This window comes from Oryctolagus cuniculus, chromosome 2 (genome assembly GCF_964237555.1).
Source record: "Oryctolagus cuniculus chromosome 2, mOryCun1.1, whole genome shotgun sequence".
In the NCBI taxonomy this organism is placed as follows: domain Eukaryota; kingdom Metazoa; phylum Chordata; class Mammalia; order Lagomorpha; family Leporidae; genus Oryctolagus; species Oryctolagus cuniculus.
The window spans coordinates 170,144,617-170,172,106 of record NC_091433.1 but is presented as its reverse complement, the minus strand read 5'-3'; the positions used below and the strand labels follow the sequence as shown (position 1 = coordinate 170,172,106).

The window sequence follows — 27,490 nt, the reverse complement described above, 5'->3', positions numbered from 1 at the left end:
AATCTCCTGTTATTTCACCCCCGCTGAGTCAGATTTTTCTGCTTGGCTGAGGGTGGGTGCAGCCCTGAGGTTGCCCCTCTTATGATGTATGTCCAAAATGGCGCTTTCTGTTTGTCTTGCTCACCTTTGAGAGGTGAGCGGAGAGAGAGAATCTCATGTTCATATCGGTCACTTTTTTTTTTTCCCTCTCTCTTCTAGTTACCGTGGTGAACTTTTTCCCATGGGGTTTCAAGCCTCTTTCCCTCTAGTCTCCTCTTTCTGCTTGCCCACCGGTGTCTCAAGCTGTTGAGGTTTGGCTCACCTCGCGTTCTAGCGCTGGTGCGTTGATTCTGCCACTGGTGACCTGAACAGTGGGCTCCCACGCTCTCCATGCAGGTGCACTGTGAATCACTAGTTCTGGAAGAGTTTCCTCTGCTGTTTCTTCCCCTACTCTTCCTTGAACCTGCAGTATCTCCATTTTTATTAAACTGTCTCTTCCTGGACTATCAGTGTGCTCCCTTCCTATTCTGCCATCTTGCCACTTCTGCCCTTTTTTTTTTTTTGAACACCACAACACTGGCCCCAGGAACTCTTGGTTTTAAAAAAAATTACTCTGGTAAATTTTTAATGTATGTATTTATATAAATGGTGAGTGTGGGTTTTTTTCTGCTTCTAAATATGTTTGATTTTTGCTTGTCAATTTAAGACAAAAGTATTTTAAAAGTAAGATAAACGTAAAGACCCAATTTAAAATTATACAGAAAGATGAGTCATTGTGATACTCTTAGAAAGAAACCTGGAGTAGATTTATTCATACTAACATACTTTTTTTCTTTAATTGTTTTCTTTTAAACTTTTTCATCAACATGTAATGTTTGTATATTTTTAGGGAGTGCAGTATAGTGTTTCAACACATGCAAACAGCATAAACCAACCTAACCAAGTAACTTGCATTGGCATTTCTTTATCTTTTTCTTTGAGTTTGAAACCTACCAGCTTTTTTTTTTTTTTTTATAGCATTTAAAGTAATTCAGGGAAAAACACAGATTTATCACCTTGTCAAAATGACTGGAGTCCTTTTTCTTTTTTTTCTTTCTTTCTTTTTTTTTTTAACTTTTATTTAATGAATATAAATTTCCAAAGTACGATTTATGGATTACAATGGCTTCCCCCACATACCGTCCCTCCCTCCCACCTTTCTTTCTTTCTTTCTTTCTTTCTTCCTTCCTTCCTTCCTTCCTTCCTTCCTTCCTTCCTTCTTTCTTTCTTTCTTTCTTTCTTTCTTTCTTTCTTTCTTTCAGGCAGAGTTAGACAGTGAGAGAGAGAAAGACAGAGAGAAAGGTCTTCCTTCCGTTGGTTCACCCCCCAAATGGCCGCTACAGCCGGAACTACGCCGATCTGAAGCCAGGAGCCAGGTGCTTCCTCATGATCTCCCATGTGGGTGCAGGGGTCCAAGCACCCAGGCCATCCCCCACTGCCTTCCCGGGCTACAGCAGAGAGAGCTGGGCTGGAAGAGGAGCAACCAGGACTAGAACTGGTGTCCATATGGGATTCTGGCGCCGCAGGCTGAGGATTAACCTAATGAGCCGCAGTGTCGGCCCCATTTTTTTTTTTTTTATTTAATGTATTTGAAAGAGTTACACATGGAGAGGGAGAGAAAGCAAGCAAGATCTTCCATCTGCTGGTTCACTCCCCAGATGGCCCCATTGGCTGGGGCTGGGCCAGGCTGAAGCCAGGAGTCAGGACCTTCTTGTGGATCTCCCGTATGGGCAGCAGGAGCCCAAGCACTTGAGTCAAGTGCTAAGCCATTAACAGGGAGCCGAATTGGAAGTGGAGCAGCACGGACTCAAACCAGTGCCCATATGAGATATCGGCATCATAGGCGGTGGTTTAACCCCCTGCGTTATAATGCTGGCCCTATGACTCTGGTTCTTTCTTGCTTGTATGTACATTCGTAAGCTTTTATGATAAGAATCTTATTTATAGTTTCAAATTGTGTTGTATGTGTTTCAGGCTCTTGCAGACCAATTTGAAGATGAAACCACTTCTGTATTGGAGCGTCGGAAAATTTTCTATTGCTGTCAAGTACCACCTCACTGGGCCATTCAGGTACTTTTGTTGTCATCGGTGTGGAAAATACTCATGAGAAATGTAAATACATTAGGAAAGACTGATTTTAATTTATGTCTGAGTTTTCAAAGATTTCAGTGAAAAGAATAAAAGCATCCAGCTGGGGATTGCCAGCTACTTCAAATGACTCTTTACATTAAGGTGATATTAGACTTTGAAAGCATTTTGCAAAGAATCTTAGAAATTAAGTAATTGGAGAACCACAAATTCTTCCTTTTCAAAATAACTTTTTAAATGTCAAAGTCCTTTAAGGCCTTTTTATCATAGTGTACCTTTTAATAAAGCTCTTCAGAAAAAAATGGAAGAAAGCATTTATTTGATTGTTCATGTTGTGAGGTATTCTTTAGTACTCTGTTCTTTCTGAGTTTATGAGAATACCTAGTATAGCATGCCAAGCCCACATTGGTACGGTGATTCCAGCCCCTTGTCTGCATGATTCTACCATATTTACATGTAGTTCCCCTGCTTTATAAAATTTTAGCACTCAGAATATCTTAATGCCAGTCCAGTTTCTTAATTTCACAGAGAACGAAATTGAGGCCAGTGGAATTAACTTTCCAGTGTTATCCATACTGCTATATCTCATTTAGATCCCTGGTTCCCTGACTTATTAGTCTGGTTTGCTTTCTTCTGCTACTGACGACCTTTCCTTCTTCTACTAACAACCAGCTTTTAGCGTGCATTTAAGGGACTGGCATTGTGGCATAGCAGGTTAAGCCACCGCCTGTGACACTGGCATCCCATATTCGTGCCAGTTCGAGTCCTGGTTGCTCCACTGCTGATCCAGCTCCCTACTTATGTGCTTGGGGAAGCAGCGGAGGATGGCCCCAAGTGCCTGGGGCCCTGCACACATGTGGGAGCTGGAGAAGAAGCTCTTGGCTCCTGGCTTCAGTCTGGCCCAGCCCCGGCCCTTGCAGCCATCTGGGGAAGAACCATGACTGGAAGATCTTTCTCTCTCTCTCACTTACTCAACCTTCCTATAACTGTGCCTTTCAAAATAAATAAAATATTTTTTAAGTGCATTTAATAGTATATATGCATTTGTTCTGAATATGTTACCTTATATTTGCAACAATGTGAAATATTCATATTTTCCAAGTGAGGAAGCTGTGGCACAGTGAGTAAGCTGAGTCAAGTGGTACCAGAGGTTTCTAAATGATTTAGTAACTATTGTCATTTTATTTATTTATTTATTTTTATTTGTCAGGTAGAGTTATAGACAGTGAGAGAGAGACAGAGAGAAAGGTCTTCCTTCCGTTGGTTCACCCCTCAGATGGCCGCCACAGCTGGCGCTGCGCTGATCGGAAGCCAGGAGCCAGGTGCTGCCTCCTGGTCTCCCATGTGGGTGCAGGGCCCAAGCACTTGGGCCATCCTCTGCTGCCCTCCTGGGCCACAGCAGAGTGTTGGACTGGAAGAGGAGCAACCGGGACTAGAACTTGGTGTGCCGGCGCCGCAGGCGGAGGATTAGCCAAGTGAGCTATGGTGCTGGCCCTATTGTCATTTTAATCAGGTTTCTGTCCTCTGGTGGATTATGCACACAGGTATTGATTTAGGATTATAAAGACCAATCAGTGGCTCAGAATCCCCATTAGAAGATTTCTTAGAGTAGGTTATATTCCTTTTTTTAAGATTTATTTATTTATTTGAAAGAGTTACTGTCGCGAGCGCCTACTGTCACGTAGCTCAACAGTAGCAAGTGCGACGTACGACTTGTCATGGGGAAGAAAGGAACACACGGACACAAGACTGTCTCTTTCAATTTTATTATTCACACACCGGTGACATACCAGGAGTTTTATATCACATTACTCATGCTCATTGAGGTCAATACACTTATCAGTACCAGTATACTCATCAATCTATCCTTTTTAATACACTTATCACTGAACTTAACACTATTATTTAATGTGACTTAACTATTTACTCACCCACTTAACCACTTAACTACTTAAATACTTAACTTAATACATCTACCCAATCTTAACAATATCACTTATCTGCCAGGCATTCAATATTATTATACCGCAAGTCACAACAAAGACTGTTAAAATAATCTTAAGTACTATCACCATGAACAATACATGCACAGCGAAAGATTCAATACATAACAGTGGTTTGCTACGTATCTAGGCTCGCATCACTGTCACGAATGTGTTTCTCCTGCAGGGAGTGTCCAGTGTCCAGAGTTCAGTGTCCCAGCAGGGACAGAACTCGGACCAGTCACTTACAGGCAGGAAGATGTGGGAAGATTATCTCTCTGGGCAGTAGGCTCAAGGTTCCAGGCGACGATAGGCGAGAAGTTGGAGGGGTCCCCTGCTGAGAGGCCTGGTCCTGCTCTGTGGTCAACTCTGGCAGCGGGCTGATAAGGACTCCAGGCGAGGCGGTGAGACGGCAGCTCTACTGGTCAGACAATGGCCGGGCAGCAGCAGCTCCAGATGACCTCTTGATCCTGTCGTCGCCTTGTGCCGCATAGCAAAAGCTAGCAGGCTGGCTCTTCGACTCCAAATGCGAGGAGATCCAGAGGTTCGCTCACACTGGGCCACACACACACACACACACACACAGTGGGGTCTTACAGCTCAGGGACAGCTCTGCAGGTCGGCTTGTGCCGCTACCTACTCCACGCAGAGTAGCAGGCTGCCACTTCAACTCTGGATGTGTGGAGATCCAGAGGTTCACACACACCGGGCCCCTTACTCGGCTGCAAGGCCGAAAGTGTTGCAGCAACTTTTATTAGACAGGAACGAGACCGGAACAAGAGCTCATGCGGCTAAAGCCGCTTAGGAACAGTGGCTAAGGCCATTCAGGAACAGGTGCAGCTCCGAGAGCTGTGGCTGGAACAAGTCAGGAACGGGTCAGGATCTCTTCGGTGACAGCTCAGTGACAGCTTGGCTCAGCTCCGCACTTCTTTCTTCTGCTCCCGGTGGTTTACACGCACCAGGCCATGATCCCCGAAAGGATGGAGAGCAGCGCCAGGGCTCCCCTTTTATTCTCATTTTTTTGGCAGTCCTCCAACTTGCCATCATACAACTTGTGCAGTTTTATTGGTTTTTACTTATGTTTGAACGGTCCAGTCAATACTGCTCCCGCCTTACTTACGTTTGAATGGTCCGGTCAGCATGGGTAGGAGGGTATTGCCCACAGTGCACCGCTATCAGACGGACCAGAGATGTCTGCCTGGTGTGATTAGGAGTGTGTGCCTCTCTGGCCTCATAATCAGCCCTTAAGGCATGCAGATCCGGCTGAAATGCCCATGAGAGTATTTCAGGCATGGAAAGCCAAGACACTCTGGGGGAAAAAAAAACCTAAATGAAAGATCTCCGTGAGTGAGATCCCAGTGGAAAGAATGGGTCACCAAAGAAGGAGGTACCTTTCTCTGAAGGGAGGAGAGAACTTCCACTTTGACCATGGCCTTGTCTAAAAATGATCAGAGTCAGTGAACTCAGAGGGCTTCCATAGCCTTGGCAGCTCATGACAAGAGCCTAGGGTGATTACTGATGCCATAAACAAGAGTGTCAATTTGTTAAGTCAACAACAGGAGTCACTGTGCACTTACTCCTCATGTAGGATCTTTGTCCTTAGTGTGCTGTACATTGAGATTTAATGCTATAACTAGTACTCAAACAGTATTTTTCACTTTATGTTTCTGTGTGGGAGCAAACTGTTGAAATCTTTACTCAATGTATGCTAAACTGATCTTCTGTATATAAAGAGAATCGAAAGTGAATCTTGATATGAATGGAAGGGGAGAGGGAGTGTATAAGGGGAGGGTTGTGGGTTGGAGGGACGTTGTGGGGGGGAAGCCACTGTAATCAATATTCTGTACTTTGGAAATTTATATTCATTAAATAAAAGTTTAAAAAAAAAAAAAAAGGAGTGTGTGCCTAACAGCCGTTAGGCTTTGCCTCAGCTCCTGACTTATAACTCCACTTTACTTTTATTTTGTGGCTAGTGGTAACTTCTTAACTCAATGTTTTACTGTGTTTCCACAGTTCCTCTCCTTTTCAGGTAAACGGTGATCCGTGACTCCTGTGGGGTTCCCCACAGTTATAGAGAGAGAGGCCAAAGCCAATTGCCAGGAGCTAACTCCAGATCTCCCATGTGGATGGCAGAGGCCCGGGGCACAATAGCAGGGAGCTGGATCAGAAGTAGAGCGACTGGGACGCAAACTGGGGCCCATATTGGATGCTGGTGTTGTAGGCAGCTGCTTAACTTATACTGCACCACAACACTTGTCCCATAAGATTATATTCTTAAAGAATAAACTAGAAAGTTGTTACATATTGGTATTTGCTTTATATGTGCCAGGAATCTCAGTAAGCCATAGGCAAATTAAAAGTTTTGCTGTATCTTTCAAATAGAATAGTTTCCTCAGAGAAACAGTTTTAACTGATGGAATTGGGGGGTGTGTCCCAGGCCACAGCAGAGAGCTATACTGGAAGAGGAGCGACCGGGACAGAATCTGGCGCCCCGACTGGGACAAAAACACGGTGTGCTGGTGCTGCAGGCGGAGGATTAGCCTATTGAGCCGTGGCGCCAGCCCTATTAGCCTTTTAACTTAAATATATTTTGAGTTTCCAAAGAGTAGTAAAAAATGTATTTAAAAGAGAAAACAACACAGCTCCCACTAGTGTGAAACTATACCTTATCCAAGAAGTTCATCTTTTTTTAACTCTTCTAATTTTTCTGTCCATTACTTCAAAGTGGACCACTTATAAATAGTAATGTAGTTGCTTTTGAATACATTTAACTTTCATTGACTTTACCCCAATTTTCTTTGTATCTGCCAGTGACTAAGAAGTTAGGTAGCTAAGCTTGTTTGAATGTGCTTAGAAATACATCTAAGTAGACCTGAGTGAGAAGGAACCAGAGATGCTCTCATGGTTAAAGTTCAGAAGGGCCAATACCTAGATTTTATGTCATCTTTATTCACAATTCAAAGTTTTAAGATTGACTTATTGGGGGCCGCTGCCGTGGCACAGTAGGTTAATCCTCCGCCTGCGGTGCTGGCATCCCATATGGGAGCCGGTTCTAGTCCCGGCTACTCCTCTTCCAATCCAGCTCTCTGCTATGGCCTGGGAAAGCAGTAGAAGATGGCCCAAGTCCTTGGGCCCCTATACCTGCATAGGAGACCTGGAGGAAGCACCTGGCTCCTGGCTTCAGCTCAGTGCATCTCCCGCTGTTGTGGCCATCTAGGGAGTGAACCGGCAGATGGAAGGCCTTTCTCTCTGTCTCTGCTTCTCACTGTCTGTAACTCTACCTCTCAAATAAATAAATAAAATCTTAAAAAAAAAAAAGATTGACTTATTGGATCTCAGCTTTATGAATTCAAGATTATCATATATATAGAATCTCTTGGTGAGAAAGAGATATTGATTTTGCTTTTCAGTTCTTCAATTTTTAGAAAAAAATCGATATATTGGATATTTTGATCAGTATCTGTCTTGTTTTTAAGTTCTTCATTGCCTGTAATGAAGCATGCTGAAGTAAAGATAATATTGAATCATCACACATGCTTAGTAGAAGAAGGACTATTGAAATCTTGTGTTTATTCCAATCAGCAACTCTTGAAAAGGTAGATCGGCTACACCTGTAAGTGAAGCAGGACACTGTTTACATCAAGTATTAATTATTGTAACTTGATTTTCTATTTTTCTAGCGCCAGCTCGCGAGTTTGCTTTTTGAGCTGGGGTGTACCAGTTCAGCACTGCAGATATTTGAGAAGCTAGAAATGTGGGAAGATGTTGTTATTTGTTACGAAAGAGCCGGACAACATGGGAAGGTATGGAATGGTCAAATTTGATGTACTGGCGAGAGTCTTCTCTCTTTGAATATATTCTCACTTGTTTTGTTTTTTTTTTTTAAGCTCACTTTTTCCAATATTCACTTGTATTCTTTTTTTGCTTCCTTTTATAGAAAACTTGTTAATGTTTTCTTTAATTTCTGTTGGAGTGAATTATTTTATGTAATGAAGAAAGTATAATGAAACCTTTGAAGATACTGTACATCTTGATCTTTTTTCTTTGCTGACTCATGTTTTGTAGGACAACTTCAGAGTGAAATATTAGGAATTATTTTAATTATCACTGGGTTGCCTGTTGCTCAGAGGCCGTGGACCTGAAGGGAGGTTAACTCAGGGGGAGAGCAGCTGGCTCAGGCTGTGTAAGAAAATTCAAAGGGTGTGGCGGCCCCCTTGGGGCAGAAGAGTTGTTAAGTGTGTAATGCGCACTTAATTCCGCCCTTAAATTGGGTCAAGAGAGAAAATGTTGCAATATTTGCATCTGTTATTAATCTATTGTTTTTTCCTTCATACATGAACTAAATTTTAAGAATAATAAGGAGTCTGCCTTGTGAGTAACTATAAAAACTGACACATTGAAATCATATGTTAATTTTGGATTAAAATTTTAGGTGACTAAGTAAAGTACACAAGCAGAGTGAAGCCCACAAATTGGATCATTAGTATCTATGATTAACCTTTTGTCATCACCGTAAAGAAGAGAAGTAGTGGTTCAAGTAGATTTTTTTTCCATACCTTTCTGAGGGTGTCTGTTTTAGACTAATAGCAAAAACTACATTTCTTTGGCTAATCAGTTAATGTCAGAGAAGGACTTTAGGAGAAGCCAGCAGAGAACTAAAGTTGTACTTTAGAGGATTACAGAAATGGAATGCTTTCATCCTGGAAAAGAGCTTCATAATCATCCACTGCAGCTCTCTGCTTTCCTGGAAAGGAAAGGAGTCCTTCACGCTGTGCCTCGATCAGAGCTAGTTATTGGTGTCTACTAGAGAGGCAGTGTGCCGCAGTGCCTACGTGCGTGTCCTCAGGACTCTGCCTGCCCAGAGTCAGAGGCTAGCCTTGCCACATGCTATCTTTGTGTTCCTGGACAAGTTGCTGTCCCCGATTTGTCTCAGATTCCTCATCAGGAAGCACGTGACCTACCTACCTGATAGGTTTCGGTGTGATAGTACACGTAAAGTACACAGAATGGTGCTTACCTCATAGTGTTGCAGGAGTGTTCTTGCTGTTACTGCTGATTCTAACACATTGACAGGGTAGTGTCGCTCCCCCTCTTCGTGGAGGAACGACACAGGACCCTGCGCTGTTCTTTCGTCTGCTCGGCCTTCCCCGGGTTTGCTGCTGGTTCTTCCCGGGTTGGCTACTATCCCTTCCACCTCCGTGGAAGGGCAGTTCCCCCTGGCCACATTCCCCACTTCCGCAGGGGAGCGGCACACCGCCGGCCGGGTCTCTCGGGGGCTGCACGGGTTCCCTTAAATGTTCCTCATAGATGTTCCTGGTGCATGCCGTCTCTCTCCTCCTTTATAGTCCTCCTCCGCCAATCCTAACTCGGCTGCCCACACGCCGAGTACGCTGCTCTCCTCCAATCAGTAGCAAGTCCTACAGTTTATTGGTTGAACTGGAGGCAGCTGTGCGGAAGCTGTTTACTTCTCTCCCAACGCCATATTGGGGGAGAGCAGATGCATAGAATAAGTCTTAATTCGAGTAACTTAGTCTAGTCCGGATTGCTCCCCACAGGGTAGTTCAAGAAGTTTGTGGAAAATGGGATTTTAAAAGACAAATTTATTTTGGTACAAAACATTCTGAAATCTGTGTATAATTTTTTCATAATATTTTCTTCCACAAACTTTTGATCTATTAATTTCAAAAACATGTTTAAAAAGATGTATGTATTTTTTTGAAAAGCAGAATTAGAAAAAATGAAGGGCAGAAAGAGAGGTCTTCAATCTGCTGGTTCACTTCGCAGATGGCAGCAAAGGAAGGTGCTGGGCCAGGCAGAAGCTAGAAGCCTGGAACTCCATTTGGGTCTCCCTCATGGGTGGCAGGGGCCCAGACATGTGGGCCATCTTCTGCTGCTTTCCCAGGCATATTAGCAGCAAGCTGAAGCAGAAGGGGACCAGCAGGGACTCAAACTGATGCTCTTAGGGGATGCTGGCATTGCAGCTGGTGGCTTAACCTCTGTGTCAGAACACCAGCCCTGAATTTGAAAATTTTTTGCACTAAAACACATTTATGTTTTAATTCTGTTTTTACATATTTTTAAAGTACCCTGCATTTTTTCCTATTTTAGCATCTCTGAAACTGCAGGGAATCTAACGATCAATGGCATCTTCCAGTTGTTGTCAGGTGGCTCTCTTATCAGGTGTCAATAAACAGGTTTAGTTAAAGCTGTATTCACTGTCATCATTTTAATGGAAGTAGAGACACATTATCTGACTTTATGCTGGATTTAATTGCTGTCTAAAGTAACTTCAAAAATATTTTATTGTGATTTGTATTGAAACAATAAGTTATTGAATATAGAGAAAAAGACAGCAACAAAGAGGTATACATTTGGTGCTAGTGAAGTAAATAATTGTTATTGGACATATCATACTTTCAATTACTTTTTTCTAAAAGCAACAACCAAATGCTTTCTGGGATCCAAAACTGAAAACAACTAAATGATGAAGTCTTGTTTTGTAATGAGATGTATACGAGTTAGTTGCTGTTTAAAATGTTAAGCAATGTGTTGAAGGCAGGAAGAATTGCTAGATTTTTCTTGGATAGGTTGAAAAAAACCAAAACAGTGGTAGGCTGATGTGATTTATTCAAATTATAGATTCATAATTAAAAGCATTTCATACTCCATTTAAAGTTTGTTTCATGATTGATGGAATCTCATATTTGATGAAATTTAGTATTATGTTTCCTCAGGGACTTAAATATTTTTTTCTGGTTCACTGTCAGGCACTAACGTAGTACAAAGATGTTTGTTTCACAAAGCAGTAGATAGATGAATGAATATCTTGGCTTCTGATCTGTTGTAATTTCCATTGCATTATTCTTTACTGTGCCAGTTTTTTTCTATTGGTTAATAAATAGTAACTGTATATACAAATTAGGTAATTAGGGAAGTTGGTTAATTACAAATATCCAAAGCATATTTTGTAAAAATTTTTTTAGAATGCTTGGAAGTTTGAGACTTTGTCTAAATGTAGGAGAAAAATTACAACAAATCCATCCCTTTCAGAGAACAAGAACAAATTTGACGAAGTAGTTGTGACATAATTATTTTTAGGAATGCACATGACCTTGAAAGAATTGTCTTATAATGATAAATGCCTGTGTTTTTAAATACTCTAGAAAATATGCATGTTTTAGTTCTTAGGAATATATCCTCACTTACTTTGTCTTGATTTTTTTGTGTGAATTATAGCAACACATACCCAGAATTTTAATTTTAAAGGTTGATTTTAGAAATTTGTCCTGGGAGCTGGCATTCTGGCATAGCACGTTAAGCCGGCATCTGCAACACTGGCACCCCGTATATGCACTGTTTCCAGTAACGGTTCCTACCCTTTTTTTTTTTTTATTAAAGATTTTATTTACTTTAGAGGTAGAGTTACAGACAGAAAGGTCTTCCATCTGCTGGTTCACTCCCCAAATGGCCGCAATGGCCGGAGCTGAGCTGATTTGATGCCAGAGCCATGAGTTTCTTCACTTGGGCCATCTTCTACTGCTTTTCCAGGCCATAGCAGAGAGCTGGATTTGAAGACGAGCCGCTGGGACACGAACTGGAGCCCAAATAGGACTCCGGTGCCACAGGGGGAGGCTTAGCCCACAACACTACAGCGCTGGTCCCTGGTTGCTCCACTTCTGATCCAGCCCTGTGCTAATGTGCCTGGGAAGGCAGCAGAGAATGGCCCATGTGCTTGGGCCCTGCCATCCACATGGGAGACCTGGAAGAAGCTCCTGGTTCTTGATTTTGGCCTGGCTCAGCCCCAGCCATCCTAGCCATTTGGGGAATAAGCCAGTAGACGGAAGATCTTTCTAACTCTGTCTTTCAAATAAAAAAAAAAATGGAATCTTAAAACAAAAAAATTACTTGTCCTATAAAAGACCTCCTTTACCTATGTTTGTTATGCTGTATTTGCAGAGCAGTTTAGCTACAGATTCTCAAAAGTTTTGCTTCTAGTGGGAGGCAAACAGCTGAGATTCTTTTAGTGTTTGGTAATGTGCCAGTAGTTGTCACCACATTTTAATTTAACTAGAAGTTTGTGAAATTTTGATCCTTCATTTAATGCTTAACAGCATAATTTATTTTTAAAAGGCAATTTTGGAGAAATGTCTAATTCTAATTATTGTGTTCTGAAGCTCATGTTTACACCTCACTGTTGGAGAGTCTCAGACTTTGTAATTTGGATAATACCTGCAGACATTCTCATTATTTAACGACTGTTCGCAAAATAACTAAGATTAATTTTGCATGATCTTGGGATCAGAACTAGTTCTCATCTGTTAGCATTTACTTTTTTTTTTTTTTTTTAAGTTATCTGGCCCACTTATAGTTTCCCCTGGCTGATGGCAAATTCTGATTTTGTTGAGCAAATTTGGTTCTTAAACGAGAGACAAAGACTGAGCTGACATAAGCTGCTTGGGGTGAAGGGTGAGGGGTGAGGTGACATAAGTATTGGAACCTCTCTCGTTTCAAAGAAGCAAGGTTTACCTGAGATTTAGTAGCCATATCTTTTATTTTGCTACATTGGCAGATCATTGTAACCATGGACTCTTAAAATATTTTCCTTTACATTGCAAGTAAATGTTTTATTTCTGAAGCAGCTAAGATTTCTTTAGAAGTTGCTTGATTTTTGTGTTTTGGGGCCTTTTTCTTCCAGGATAGTTTCATCATATGATTTAAAAGATTCCTGCAAGTTCTTTTCCCATGCTACAGCCAAAGTGATCTTCCTAAAGACAAATCTGGCCATGTCATTGCCCCCTTCAGTAACTCCCCTTTATCTCGCTCGCTCGCTCTCTCTCTCACGATTTATTTATTTATTTGAAAGGCAAAGTTATCAAAAGGGAGAGACAGAGAGAGAAATCTTCCATTTACTGGTTCACTCCTCAAATGGCTGCACCATCAGGGGCTGGGCCAGGCTGAAGCTGGGAGCCAGGAGCTTCTTCCTGGTCTCTCATGACGGTGCAGGGGCTCAAACACCTGGGCCATCTTCTGCTGCTTTCCCAGGCACATTAGCAGGGAGCTGGATCAGAAGTGCAGCAGCTGGGACCATGAACTGGTGGTGCCCCTATGGGATGCAGGTGCTGCAGACTGGTGCCTTTACCTGCCATGCCACAGCACCAGCCCAGCTTCATCTCTTTAGAGTGAATGAATTATGGACACTTTATTATCTGCTCCTGCACCCATTGCCCATTGCCTTACCACCTGGCTCTTTTCTGTTTCATCCTCCTTCCTGCTGTATCATCCAGGTTGTTACTGATGTTCCAGCAAGGCTAAACTACTGGTAATTTCTTGGCTTTTGATCATTGTCCCAGTTCAGACCTTTGCTGTTGTCTTTCTGGAACATTGTCCTTCAGCGCCTAACTCCTGCTTATTCTTCAGGTTTCTCCCTGACAGTGTTTTCCACTGAACCTGCAGAACCTTCCCTGATACCTCCCTCTCTTTCACATTTGGTGTTGCCCTCCTCCTTTGAGCTCCTGTAGCTCTCGTACCCCTTTTGCTGGCTTATCTGAGCTGCTAAATGTAAGCTGTTTAAGAACCAGACTTGTGTCAATATTATTTACAGCTCTCTACTTAGAACCTTGTGGAATTTGGCATGTAAAAATTACCCAAGAATACTTTGCTGGTTGAATGACTAGCAAGTGTTCAGTGAAAAGATATTTCATTGATGCAGACGTCCAAACAGCATACCCCTTATGGATGACTTTTACATCTTTTTCCTGCTTTAGCAGAAGATATCTCTCCAACTGCTGCTATTATATTCTCTCTCTAAAAACAAATTAAGGGACTTCCCTCTCCCCCTGTTTTAATCTCTCAGGAATATAAACAGTTACCTTTAAGAATTTTAGGAAGAGAATCTTGATTCTTGGTAAATGCTAAAGGCACTGTGGACATGTCATTCTTATGTGATGCTGTTTTTGGAGTGTCTCTTATATACTGCCTTTTTAAATATGTAATTATTTCATGATTGTCATATGCTGTTTAAGTTAAAAACCTGTTGTGCTCTCTTGAATAAGTAGGTAAAGTAATTTAAAACACTCTATAACTTGGTAATGCAAATAACGGGTGATCAGTTAATTGAATAACTAGGCCTGTTTTTAATTATTCTGTCTTATCTTGGACCTGGAGTATTTATGTTGGCAAGTACCCTTTGAAAAATCAAGCCAGAGCACAGTGTCGTCATACACATAAATGTACAAAGTAATTAGTGAACAGTTGGCTCCAGGAGAGAGTCACTGGGACCAGGCACCAACACATAGAATTCTGGCTGGGAGCGTCTGGCTAGGGTGTGGTGAAGTGTTTTGCACTTTTCACCTCTCAGTTGGTGCTCATAGAATAAGAATTTAAATGAAGGAACTGCCTTTCTGCAAACAGGGTTGTCCTTAGGCGAGCTCTTGGCTCTCTCTGGTTCTTACTTTCTGTGTCAAGGACAGTAGAGCAACTTCGCAGTGGTCATTCTCTTTAACTTTGAATGCCTCTGTGGGAGTGAAAATTAGAATCTACTTTTGTTGATTGCTTCAGGGAGAAAGGCTGGAATTAGACTATACCCTAAGACATGTGAGTTCCATGTGTGCACACACATGTACACACCAGTTGTGTTTTGTTTTTTGAGAGGGAGAGAGACTTAACATGTATGCCCAGCCTCCCATCCATTGGATCACTCCCCAAATTAATGGTCACGATTGGGCTGGTCTGAAGCCTGGGGGCTGGTGTTGTAATCCTAATCCCACATGGGTGGCAGGAACTCAACAGTTGAGCCAACACCTGCTGCCTCCCAAGGGTCTGCATTAGCAGGAAGCTGAAATCAGGTGCTGGAGCCAGGAGTCAAATCCAGGCACTCCAGTGTGGGGCATGGATATCCTAACCCAAACACCCACCCCATATCCTTTATTATTTTTTAAAAAATTTATTCATTTATTTAAAAGGCAGAGTTACAGAGAGGCAGAGGCAGAGAGAGAGAACTCTTCCATCCGCTGGTTCACTCCCCAGATGGCCACAACAGCTAGAGCTGCACTGATCTGAGGCCAGGAGCCAGGAGCTTCTTTCGGGCCTCCCAGGTAGGTGCAGGGGCCCAAGCACTTGGGCCATCTTCTGCTTTCCCAGACCATAGCAGAGAGCTGGATTGGAAGTGGAGCAGCTGGGGCTAGAACTGGCACCCAAATGGGATGCTGGCAGTGCAGGCGGCAGCTTTACCCACTACCCACAGCACCAGCCCCCTTTGGTTGTTATTGTTATTATTTTAATTCTAAAGCTGTTTTCAGAAGGCCAATCTAACTAATAGTGTGAATGTGACTTAAATTTTTTACCTGCCTATTTCCCACCTCCTGGAGTAAAGTTCTGATTGTTAAGCCTAATTCTGTCATTTCTGTATTCTTTAAAGACAGTGACTGTAGTTGCTTCTGTCTGAGTCTAGAGCTCTTTTTTGATTGCCAGAAGGGTTTCTGATAGTTTTTGATCTACTGTTTCCCCTTTCCTATAAGGTGGACAGATGAAGTTCACATGAAGCCCATTCTTATCACACATTAGAATTTTAATTCTGCTGGTTCACAAAATCCAGCTGCAAATCACAGCTAAGAAGGGAAGTTTGTTTATAATTCCTTCTGAGTCAAGTATATGAATATTTTCCTGAAATCTTTTATCTCATTTTTTACTTGATTCTGAACTTTTATCAATATCCTTTACTGAAAACCCAAGGTCTTGTCCCTCACAGATTGTTCCTGGAATCCTATTAGTTTTTTTATTTTTTGACAGGCAGAGTTAGACAATGAGAGAGACAGAGAAAGGTCTTCCTTCCGTTGGTTCACTCCCCTAATGGCTGCTACGGCTGGCGCTGCACCAATCCGAAGCCAGGAGCCAGGTGCTTCCTCCTGGTCTTCCATGCGGGTGCAGGGCCCAAGCACTTGGGCCATCCTCCACTGCTCTCCCGGGCCACAGCACAGAGCTGGACTGGAAGAGGAGCAACTGGGATTCGTACTCAGTGCCCCAACCGAGACTAGAATGCAGGGTGCCGGCGCCACAGGCGGAGGATTAGCCAAGTGAGCCGCAGTGCTGGCCAAGGAATCCTACTAGTTTTTAGGCTAGGATTTTCCCTCCCTCAAATTTCAAATTTCCTGTCTAACTACTTGGGGAAAAACATATCATCATAAATGTAGGTTAGTCCCACTATGGCATGTTTTTCAGTATATTAATGCTTTTGCCTGTGTATGTCTGAAATTCTCAGTTGCCTCTCAACAGTGGACCATTTGATCAGAAGATACATTGCCAGGGTGAGGACCCCGAGCAACTCAGAATCTCCTTTTCGGTTGTGAGTTTTGCTCCTCAGACCTTTTGGTCCTAAGAAGTTGCCACATAGGTGGTAAAAGGGTTTGTGGAATTTGAGTTCTGCTGTCTGACCTCTTTATTCACTAGGACAAATTGTTTTTTACTCTGTTCTAATTCAGTCAATATGGATTTCAGCAGGAGTGTGTCCCCTAAAGGAGTTTTCCTTTTGTTCCAAGTGAGAGGAATCTTTATATATCTGTTTAAAATCTGAAGGCCCTTGTCCGGGGCTCACTTGGCTAATCCTCCTCCTGGGGCGCCGGCACCCTGGGTTCTAGTCCTAGTTGCTCCTCTTCCAGTCCAGCTCTCTGCTGTGGCCTGGGAGGGCAGTGGAGGGTGGCCCAAGTGCTTGGGTCCCTGCACCCGCATGGGAGACCGGGAGGAAGCACCTGGCTCCTGGCTTCAGATTGGCGCAGTGCTGGCCGTGGCGGCCATTAGGGGAGTGAACCAAAGAAAGGAAGACCTTTTTCTCTGTCTCTCTCTGACTGTCTGTAACTCTACCTGTCAAAAAAAAAAAATCTATCTGAAGGCCCTCATAAACTAGTCTTAGAAACTTTCAGTTGAATTTTTTGTCTTTTGGCAGTCATATTCCAGAGATGAATACCTAAGCTTACCTTCAAGATGTTATGGTCTCATAACATAGATACACATGAACAGAATGCTTGGTGTGCTCAGACAGATGCTGAGGTTGATGTGGGAACAGTTTCCAAATTCTCTTTGGCTTTCATATCTACAGCTCAGTATTTCTTTCTGTGCTATCCTTCTATAAAGCAATAATCCATTTGACTTGTATCTTGTTCAGATTTCTTTCTGAGATTCATAGGACTTCTTTCATGATTCTCCACACTTTCATAAAATATTTGATCTTTGTTTGAAATTAACCTTATGTGGAAAAATTTAGCTTTGATTTTCTACTGTCAGTAGGTTTTCTTCTCTTGCCTTTATTTCCTCAGTACCTGTTGGTTCAGTTAGGTAATTGCCCACTTCATGGTTGACAACAGCGGTTTGTCTGTCCTTGGAGAAACTGTGCATAGTTGACCCATGTGATTATTTACAGGAAAATTTTGAGGTTCCTGGAAGCCATTTCAAGTCCTTTCCTTCTTTCTGGTAGTGAATCCTCAAGCATTTTACTTTCTAATCTGGTTTCCAGTGGAGAGAGTTGAAGGAGACAAACATTAGTTTGGTGCTTACTGAGTGCTTGACAAAAGTGCTGGGTACATTTCACATCTAATTCTTTCAGCTTCTTCGGGGTAAGGTGCAAATGAAGGCCAGACTCTCAAAATAGACATTTAACTTGATCATGGTCACACATTTAGTATATAGGGACTGACATTTGAACTACTTGTCTGATTCAGGTCTCCTTCATTTACACAGATCTTTCTTTAGCTTGCAGTTGGAAGTCTATAGAATGGATTATGTGACACAGTTTTCTAGGGATGTTAGGACTCTTGATTGTAATATAGTCAAGGGCCAGCTCTGTGGCATAGTAGGCTAAGCCTCCACCTGTGGTGTCAGCATCCCATATGGGCACTGGTTCCTGTTCCAGCTGCTCCTCTTCAGATCTAGCTCTCCACTGATGGCCTGGGAGAGCAGTGGAAGATGGTCCAAGTACATGGGCCCCTGCCACCCATGTGGGAGACCCAGAAGAAGCTCCTGGCTGCTGGCTTTTGATCGGCCCAGCTCTGGCCACTGGGGCCATTTAGGGAGTGAACCAGCAGATGGAAACCTTTTTCTCTGTCTCTCTGTCTCTCTAGTCTCTGTCTCTCTCTCTCTTCTCTCTGTAACTCTGCCTCTCAAATAAATAAATTAAATCTTAAAAAGAGAGAGAGAGAGAAAATCAATCCACACCAACTGTAATGGCCAGAGGAAGCCCAATCTTAATTTCAGAGGAAAATACAGTCAATTCCATGTATTGAACAGAATTCTGTGGAATCCTGAAAAGCCTGAGTCATTTACCTGCCTCTCTGATAGGACCTGTACCACATAAGCAATGGATTGTCTCAAGAAAGAAGAGTTCTGTTATCTAGAAGTTCAAGAATGAGCACCTGATATCTACTCTAGGGTAGAATTTTAATGCTCTAAATCTGAAGTTGCAAACTAGCAGTATATGGGTTCATGTAGGCCAGAGAAGCATTTTATACAGTGTTTTAGAAACAATTAAGCTTTTTCAGATTTAAGCTTCTTGGCTTCTCTTAAAGGATCAAAAAACATGGAAACACGAGGCCAGATTCCCATATTGTTATACTCACTAGATGGAACTGAGCAATGGCTCCTGGATACCCATTCACCAGTCTACTTTATTCTTTCTCAAGAATTGGCAAGAACCTCTGGGTGCTTGTGGTTGTGACCCTTGTTCTGAGAGCTGCAGATATCCTTTGATTAAGTACAGTGTTATTCCAGCTGTAGTTGTTGTAGGTTCTGCTTGAATCTTGGCTGACTTGATTTAATGTTGAGATTTACTCTTTATATACAGTTGTTGCCTCAAAATAATATTAAGAATAATACTTAGTTGTGGGGAATTACAAAATAAAATAGTTTATTTGGGGTGGGCATTTGTCCCAGCTGTTAAGATGCCTGTATCCTATATCAAAGTGCCTAGGTTTGATTCCCATCTTCAGTTCCCAAGTCCAGCCTGCTGCTTATGTAGACCCTAGGAGACAGTAGGTGATGGCTTTAGTAGTTGGTTCCTTGTCACCCACATGGAACAGCTGGCTCTGAACCCAAGTCTAGCCCTAGCCATCGTGAGCATCTGGGGAGTAGACAAGCAGATGGGAGCTCTCTTGCTGTCTTGCTGTCTGTCTCTCTCTGTCTCTCCAATAGCTAATAATATTATCGAAACAGCCTAGATTTGTGTGTATGTATATATGGGTGAGTTGGATAATGGTCTTTGGTGTTTGTATCTGACAAGATTTTTGCAAGCACTGCAGGTTCATTAGAGCCAGTTGCCCGTTTAAATATCTTTATGCATTTGGGAATGTGCTTTTTTCCTATTTAATGTATGTGTAGATGAAAAATTATTGCTTCCTATAAAAATGTACCTTTTTTACCCATAGGGAAGGAGCAACCTATGGTCAGAGATAGAAAAGGTTTTGCATTTTGGCCTCCCACATTTTGATGTTGTAAAAGTGATGTTATGTGGGCTGTGCGTAGTGCCCTAGTGCTTTATTTATGTTACTGAGCACATCTTTTGTCATTCGTTATTTGGTAATAAGTTAGGTAATTTGAGTAGATAAGTGGAGGAAGACGGAAAAACTAAAACATCTTGTAGAGAGAGAAGTTGACAGAGGAATGTGCTGTGACTAGTTGAAGAAAGGAAATATATTGCCTGCAAGTAGTGCTCTTGGGAAAGCTAATTCTGTTGGCAGGAATAAGAGGTGTAAGATCTCAAGGAGAAAGAATTAACTTACCCATCACAGAAATGTGGGGTAGTAGTTTGAGAAAAGAAGAGGTCAGTTCAGACTGAGCAGGGTCGCTGCTCTAGTGTTTCTTTACCTTCTCTGGAAAGCTGCCCTGCTGTCTTCACAGACTCTTCTTCCAGTGAATCAAATGCCCAGCACTGGTGTTGTTCGATAACAAGTTAGGTACTACCCACTGTGAACCTCATTCTTACGAGAGTTGTGGTAGGTGAGTGTTGGTGAGAAATAATTTACATCCTTGATACCTCATTATTTCCATATGCAAACATTTTTCTGATTACTGTTAAATTTTTCATTTGTATGTTTTTATTTTGTCTTTTTTGCAAAGACTTCAAACACTGGGTCTTAGGCTCTGGTGAATCTTCACAGTCCATGATACAGTGCAGTTAGAAGTAGGATAAATATTTGTAGAATATTTTGATCAAGCAAATTCTTTGTAGGCATGATTTGATATTCTGAGCCCTATCCTATATTTGTGGTATACCTGTGGCATATAGTATTCCATTACAATTTTTTTTAATTTCTGTAAGATTGGTAGTAATGTTACCTCTTTTATTTCTGGTTTTAGAAACATAAGCTAAATAACTTTTAGTGTGTTGATTATCTGTTGTTTTCTCTATCATCTGTTTATTTATATTCTAATCTTTATCGTTTTCTTTCTGCTTGCTTGGCTTTAGTTTGCTCTTCTTTTTCTAGTTACATATGGTGGAAGGTTAGGTTTTTTGATTTGAGACCTTTCTTCTTTTTAAATATAGTTATTTATGGCTATAAGTTTCCTGGTAAGCATTTTATTTATTTATTTTTTTTAAGATTGGTTTTTTGAAAGCAAAGTTACGGAGAGAGGGGTGGAGAGAGAGAGGTCTTTCATCTGCTGGTTTACTCCCTGATTGGTTGTGACAGCCAGGGTTGGGCCATACTGAAGCCAAGAGCCAGGAGTTTCTTCTAGGTCTCCCACATGGGTATAGGGGGCCCAAGCACTTGGACCATCCTCCACTGCTTCCCCAGTCACATCAGCAGGGATCTAGATTGGAAGTGGAGCAGCTGGGACTTGAACCAGTGCCCATATATGGGATGCTAGCAATGCAGGTGGAGGATTAACCCACTCCACCACAATGCTCTCCTCTCACACCATAAGCATTCTTTTTGCTATGCCCTATGTGAATGTACTTCAAAAAGTACATTGAAAAAACTGGAATTAAAAGACATTTGTCCACCTAGCGGCGCCAGCATACCGGGTTCTATTCCTGGTTGGGGCTTTGGATTCTGTCCCGGTTGCCCCTCTTGCAGGCCAGCTCTCTGCTGTGGCCAGGGAGTGCAGTGGAGGATGGCCCAAGTGCTTGGGCCCTGCACCCCATGGGAGACCAGGAGAAGTACCTGGCTCCTGCCATCGGATCAGTGCGGTGCACCGGCCGCAGCGCGCCAGCTGTGGTGGCCATTGGAGGGTGAACCAACGGCAAAGGAAGACCTTTCTCTCCATCTCTCTCTCTCACTGTCCACTCTGCCTGTAAAAAAAAAAAAAAAAAAAAAAAAAAAAAAAAAAAAAAAAAAAGACATTTGTCTTGGTGAAAAAAAAGTTGAATCTATGCATAGTTTTTTATAATATGCTTTTTCCATGAACTTTTTGAAGTGTTCTCATAAGCTTTGACACATTATAGGTTTTTTTTTTTTTTGAGATTTATTTATTTATTTGAAAGGCAGACTTACACAGAGAGATGAAGAGGAAGACACAGAGAGAGATCTTCTGTCTGCTGGTTCACTCCCCAGATGGCCACAATGGCCACAGCTGAGCTGGTCCAAAGTCAGGAGCCAGGAGCTTCTTTCCAGTCTCCCACATGGGTTCAGGGGCCCAAGCACCTGGACCATCATTCGCTGCTTCCCCAGTTGCAGGGAGCTGGATTGGAAGTGGAACAGCTGGGACTCAGACTGGTGCCCTTATGGGTTGGTGGCACTGCAGGCTGCGGCTTTACCCACTACACCACAGCACCAGCCCCGACACATTATAGTTTTGTTTTTCTTTAGCTCAGTGTGTTAGTATTTTCATTGTCACTTCTTCTTTAGCTCATTGATTATTTAGACGTATGTTGAATTAATATATACTTGTAATTTCTCATATATTCTTTTGTTATTGTTTTTAAATTTCATCCACTGTGATTAAAGAAGCCAGATTACTTTCTGTGATTTCAATTCTTTCAACTTTATTGAAGATGTATTTTATGGCCTAACATCTTAGAAAATGTATGTATTTGAGAATGTATTTTTTTTTAAAGATTTATTTGAAAGTCAGAATTACACACAGAGAGAAGGAGAGGCAGAGAGAGAGAGAGGTTCACTCCCCAGCCTGCTGCAACGCTCAGAGCTGTGTTGATCCAAAGCCAGGAGCCAGGAGCCTCGAGCCTCCTCCAGGTCTCCCATGCAAGTGCAGGGGCCCAAGGACCTGGGCCGTCTTCCACTGCTTTCCCAGTCCACAGCAGAGAGCTGGATTGGAAGTGGAGCAGCCGGGTTTCGAACCGTCACCCATATGGGATGCCAGCACTGCAGGCAGCGGCCTCACCTACTATGCCGCAGCTCTGGCCCCGAGAGAACGTAGGATTCGTTTGACTGTTGTTAGGTAGAGTAGGTTCTCCCATCAGTTCTGTTGGCTTTTCCTTCATGTAATTTGAGGCTCTCTTGTTAGGTTCCATAGAATGCCTAAATGAGATTCCATAGAAAATGCCTTAAATGTTCAAATCAACAAAGCCTCCCAGTCGTTGCTATTGTGTTCTGTGTTCATATTGGCTGGCTTTCAACACTGAGCCAGGGAGTTTATTTCTCTGCCTTCTTGTGCAGAGTTGCAAGATCATTCTAAGGTAAGAGTTTAGAATCTTCTCAGGTCTTTCCTGAGCATGTACATGGCCTTGACCATGTGCACAAACCTACCTATTTGTCACTCTCTTAATACCCAGGTGTACGTTAGAGTTTTCTAAGTCCCTCTCTATATCTCATTTCCCTTTTTTCCTGTTAAACTTTTTAGTTTGCTCTGTTACTTTCCATCTTAGCCAGAAGCAAGATGAATCAATCAATTGTTTTTGACCTAGGTTTTTCACTGGACAAGCTGAGTTAGGTCAAATAAAGGCAGCCGTAAATGTAGGCTTTTTCAGGGAACCATCAGACTGGACACATAATGACAGTTTTCTGAGACTGAAACTTTTAAAGGAGCTCCAAACCCGTACCGCTCCCTCCAGTGGCTGCCTAGCCACCAGTTCTCATCTGGATTGCTGTCTTTCCATTTTCAAGGCTATTTACAGAGCTGGAAAAAAAGTGACAGAAATGGTGCAAGTTAAAATACCACAGAACTTGGTATTCTGACCAGAGCTAGCCATTTCTCTTGAATAAATACTTCCTGTATTATTTGCAAGTTTTTGGTCAACTTTCAAAGTTCTGAAAAGCTTGGTTCTGACACTTCACAGTTTCGCAGTTGCCTTTTTAGTAGGGGGAATTTTCATGTGTCTTTAAACCACCATTTTTGCTGATGTTCACCTATGGAATAGCTTTGACCCTGGAATCAAGTTTCTTTTCAACTCAGTATCTTTTGGTTTAGGCCTGACCAACTGATCAAGAAATCTAAACTTTTATTTCCTTGTCTCAAAGCATATTAGTATCTGTGTCTCAGAATTATTGTGGAGATTCTGATAATACATTTAACAGTGAAATAGATAAAAACTAACTTCTAAATCACTCTCAAATGGAAGGATACATAAAGAATTTAAGTAGTTAAAAATGAAAAAAAAGATTATATGATCTAGGCTTATTTTTGTTTCTGGAAGCAGAGCTACTTTGGGTGTTTTGGGGAATAAGGATTTACAAAATGTGGAAAGAGCTAGAGAAATCAGTCAGGAGATGAGGGAGATAATCATTCATCTGCTTGAACAGTAGCGTAAGTGGAGAGGTCAGATCTTACAGGGAGATCTGAGAAGCCAAGTATTTCTAGCCATTGCAATGGGACCATCAAGGTTCTCCCTTTCATGGAGGGATCTGTGGAAAGCTATTGTACTCATGTAGTAAGTCCTCAGCAGAAGTCTAAGGAGAGACCTGGGGTTGCTATTGACAAGTCCAGCAGTTGGGACTACAAGTTGGATATATTAAACAAGAACAAGTTGGGATCTATAGGGTATGTCTGCATTTTTTTTTTTTTTTTTTTTTTGACCTTGACAGTTTTCCACAAATAAAGAGTGTTGATTTACTTCTGACTTTCACTTCTATAACAAGTTCCTCTCCGGCCAAACTACTAGGAGTCAGATGGAAAAGGGATTCCAGTTTAAGCAAGGTGATGTGGCATAATCCACCATGTATGACTCTGCAAGGGATTAGCTCTTTAATTTGGGATTTGACTTATTTGGAAAGTGACAAGCTACCAGTAGGTGAGAATGTTTTATAGATTGTGTCACATAGTTAAGGAAGAGTTTTGATATGGTAAAACTAAAAGAGGGATTCATGTATTGAAGCATTCCTAGAGCAAATGTAATTAAACAGTTTTTTACAAACTTTGCTTTATTTAATAGATGAGTTAGAGATAACATATCAAATTGTTTTTAATAAATTGAATATTTTTCTAATGACAAGCTATAGTATTAAGTGTATGATCATTTCCAAGTCTTTTTGGCACATGAAATTTTTTAACTTTTTGACTTTTTTTTTTTTTTAAAGATTTATTTATTTGAAAGAGTTACAGAGAGAAGGTAGAGACAGAGAGAGAGAGAGGTCATCCATCTGCTGGTTCACTCTTTATATGTATGTAACAGCTGGAGCTGAGCCAATCGGAAGCCGGGAGCTTCTTCTGGGTTTCCCACTTGGGTGCAAGGACCAAAGGACTTGGGCCATCTCCCACTACTTTCCCAGATGTATTAGCAGGGAGCTGGATCAGAAGCAGAACAGTAGGAACTCGAACCTGAATCCATATGGTATGCTGGAGCTGCAGGCCAGGGCTTTAACCTGCTGCACCACAGTGTTGGCCCCAAATGTTTGAGTTTTGTTAGGATTGTGTCATCAAAGTCATTGACTGGTGGGATCTAATATGATGGTGAGACAATGAAGGCCTGTGTGATTCTGCAGCGTTATAGACACAGATACTTCTCTCTGAACTGGTGAAGGCCCACTGGATCTGAGTTGTGTAGTTGCTGAGTAGAGAGAAGCATATTTGCTGTATCAGGATCTGCTTATGATGTGACGGAGCTCTAATGATTTGCTCCTAAAAAACAGGACATCATGTCTGCACAATAGCTGTAATTAGAGCCACCACTATATTATGTTTGTGATAATCCATGACATTTTCCAGAACCCGTTGCTCAGCTGAAATGGGTAGATTATCCCACTCATAAATCCCCTCAGCTCCCTCCCCCACCACATGCCCCCTTCTACACACACTCTTCCAAGTTATCTTCTTAAGTTTTTGAGAGTTTACATAGATATGCAGTGTTGCTTTGGGTTTATTCTGTAATGGGGAGGGGAAGCTTCAGGGATTTCACCTGCCTGTTTCATGTAGGTGCACTCACTGGGCCTCTGCTGTTTGCTTGGTGTGTCTGACTCTGTCGTGTATTCAGAAGCTAGGGGAGTAGCATGGGGTTGGTTCAGTGAATTACTCAGCCTTCTGTGGGATGGACTGACTCTCATAAACCCACTCTCACGTCACAATGATGTTCTTTGTCTCAAAGGATTAGCATTAACTAAGCGCTAGCTCTAAAAAGATGAGCTATGTCTTTTTCCCCAGCATCCAATTACCTGTTAAATAGTTACATTTACTTCTTCGGAGAAGACCGGGGAAGAGGAGTTCTGTTATATATTTATTATGTTATTGTAGGGTCCTTTCTCCATGATACTGGCTTCTTTATTTTACTTCAGAGGCTCTGAGTCTGTGAACTGACTCAGGGATAAGAGTCAGGTGAGAGACAGTGTCTTAGCATAGAGAATCAAGGGCAGGCATCTGATCTCCAACCCTGTGTTGTATTTTACTTTAAATAATTAATTTCTATTACATGAATCAAGTTTGCACTTAGTTGGCTGCCCATCTAATTTGGTTCTGAAGTTTCGTGATAAGTCTTTCATTTCTTAAGATCCATTCCAGTCCAACATTCTAATTAGCACTCAGGCTATGCCTATTGCAAATTATTCTGTTCTTGGTTTCAGAGGCTCAGTGCCATCAGCAAGTCTGTATTACCCTGGGTTCTAATCATTCCCATTGAAATAAGAAAACTCTTTTCAACAGAAGGACATCCAAGTTTTTCCCCACTTTACACAAGACATTTACTGTAGCACTTTCCAAGAATGCTGGTTCACCCAAATGCTATGTATTTCTCAAAGCCAAGTTGAATGGAGTATCCCCTGGGCCCAATTAAGGGACATAGTTAGGGGTGGGTGAGCAGGTTGCAAATGAAGAATTAACAACCACCTTTTTGTTCTAAGTTATTGGATTCCTTCCTCCACATAACACCAAGGAATTTCTGGCATCTCCACTGTTTAGTTTGAGCCATATTTGAGTCCAGGTTTTAGTCAAGCAGTTGAGAAAATGATTTAGAACAATCCTCAGCTGCTTGAATCAGCAGTGTGAATCAGAACCTTCTGATGAGCCTCTATGCTCAGCTTGATTTAAATTATGATAGTTTTTCTCTAAGTTCACAAAATCTTGCAGTTCTTTCTGCATGAAAGTTCACTTACATGTCTGGAGGCAGTGAGGAGTGGAAGCACCCAGTCATTATAGTCTTGAGGAAGATAGCCCTGTTCCTATCAGATAGGGGAGAGTTACCTCTGCTGGTGTAGGAAACTGAGAGGGTTTGGGGGTTTTTGTTTTCTGAATCATCCCAAGTGTCCCTATTTAAATTCAGTGGTCTTGCCCTTTCATAATCAGTGCTGTCTTCTGCTCTTGACCATGGTGCTGGTACTAGACTTTTTTTTTTTTTTTTTAAGATTTCTTTATCTGTTTGAAAGTCAGAGTTATACAAAGAGAGGAGAGACAGAATGAGAGAGAGGTCTTCCATCTGCTGGTTCACTCCCCAATTGGCCAGTCCGAAGCCAGGAGCCTCCTCTGAGTCTTCTCAAGGTCCCAAGGACTTGGGCCATTTTCCACTGCTTTCCCAGTCCATAGCAGAGAGCTGGATAGGAAGTGGATCAGCCAGGACTCGAACCGGCGCCCATATGGGATGCCAGCACTGCAGGTGGCGGCTTTACCCACTATGCCACAGCATCGGCCCCAGCTGGCACTAGACTTAACCTCTTGCTTTAACCAGCTATTGCAATTACTATTGCTATGTTACTCAAACTTAGTGGCTTAAAAAGAAAACAATCATTTTTTCCTCTCTTACGGTTTCTTGGATCAAGAATTCAGGAGGGGCTTGAGTAGGCAGTGGCTTAAGATTTGCCATGCAGTTCAGTCAAGTGGTAGCTGGAGCTGAGACAGCTGAGGACTAACTGGGCAATTCTTCCTCCTTATCCAATCATAGGGCCTTTCCATGTGATTTTTTTCCTCATGTGTTAGTGTAGGTCTTTTCACAGTATGGTGACCTCAGGTGGAAGGACTACTTACAAGGGAGCTCAGGGCTCCACATAAATATTCTGAGAGAACCACCCAGCTTTGAAAGTCACAGAGTATCACCTTTACTGTGG

At 42.1% G+C, this 27,490-nt stretch overlaps 1 protein-coding gene across 2 annotated transcripts in view; it reads left to right on the top strand.

Annotated features, from left to right (window-relative positions):
- TTC27 (tetratricopeptide repeat domain 27) overlaps nucleotides 1-27,490 on the top strand; it is a 214,639-nt gene that overhangs the window by 108,209 nt on the left and 78,940 nt on the right. For both annotated transcript variants that reach the window (XM_051843020.2, XM_002709924.5), the window contains 2 exons: nucleotides 1,993-2,088; nucleotides 7,769-7,891. In XM_051843020.2, coding sequence (XP_051698980.2) covers nucleotides 1,993-2,088; nucleotides 7,769-7,891 — 219 coding nt within the window. The remainder of the gene's footprint in view (nucleotides 1-1,992; nucleotides 2,089-7,768; nucleotides 7,892-27,490) is intronic.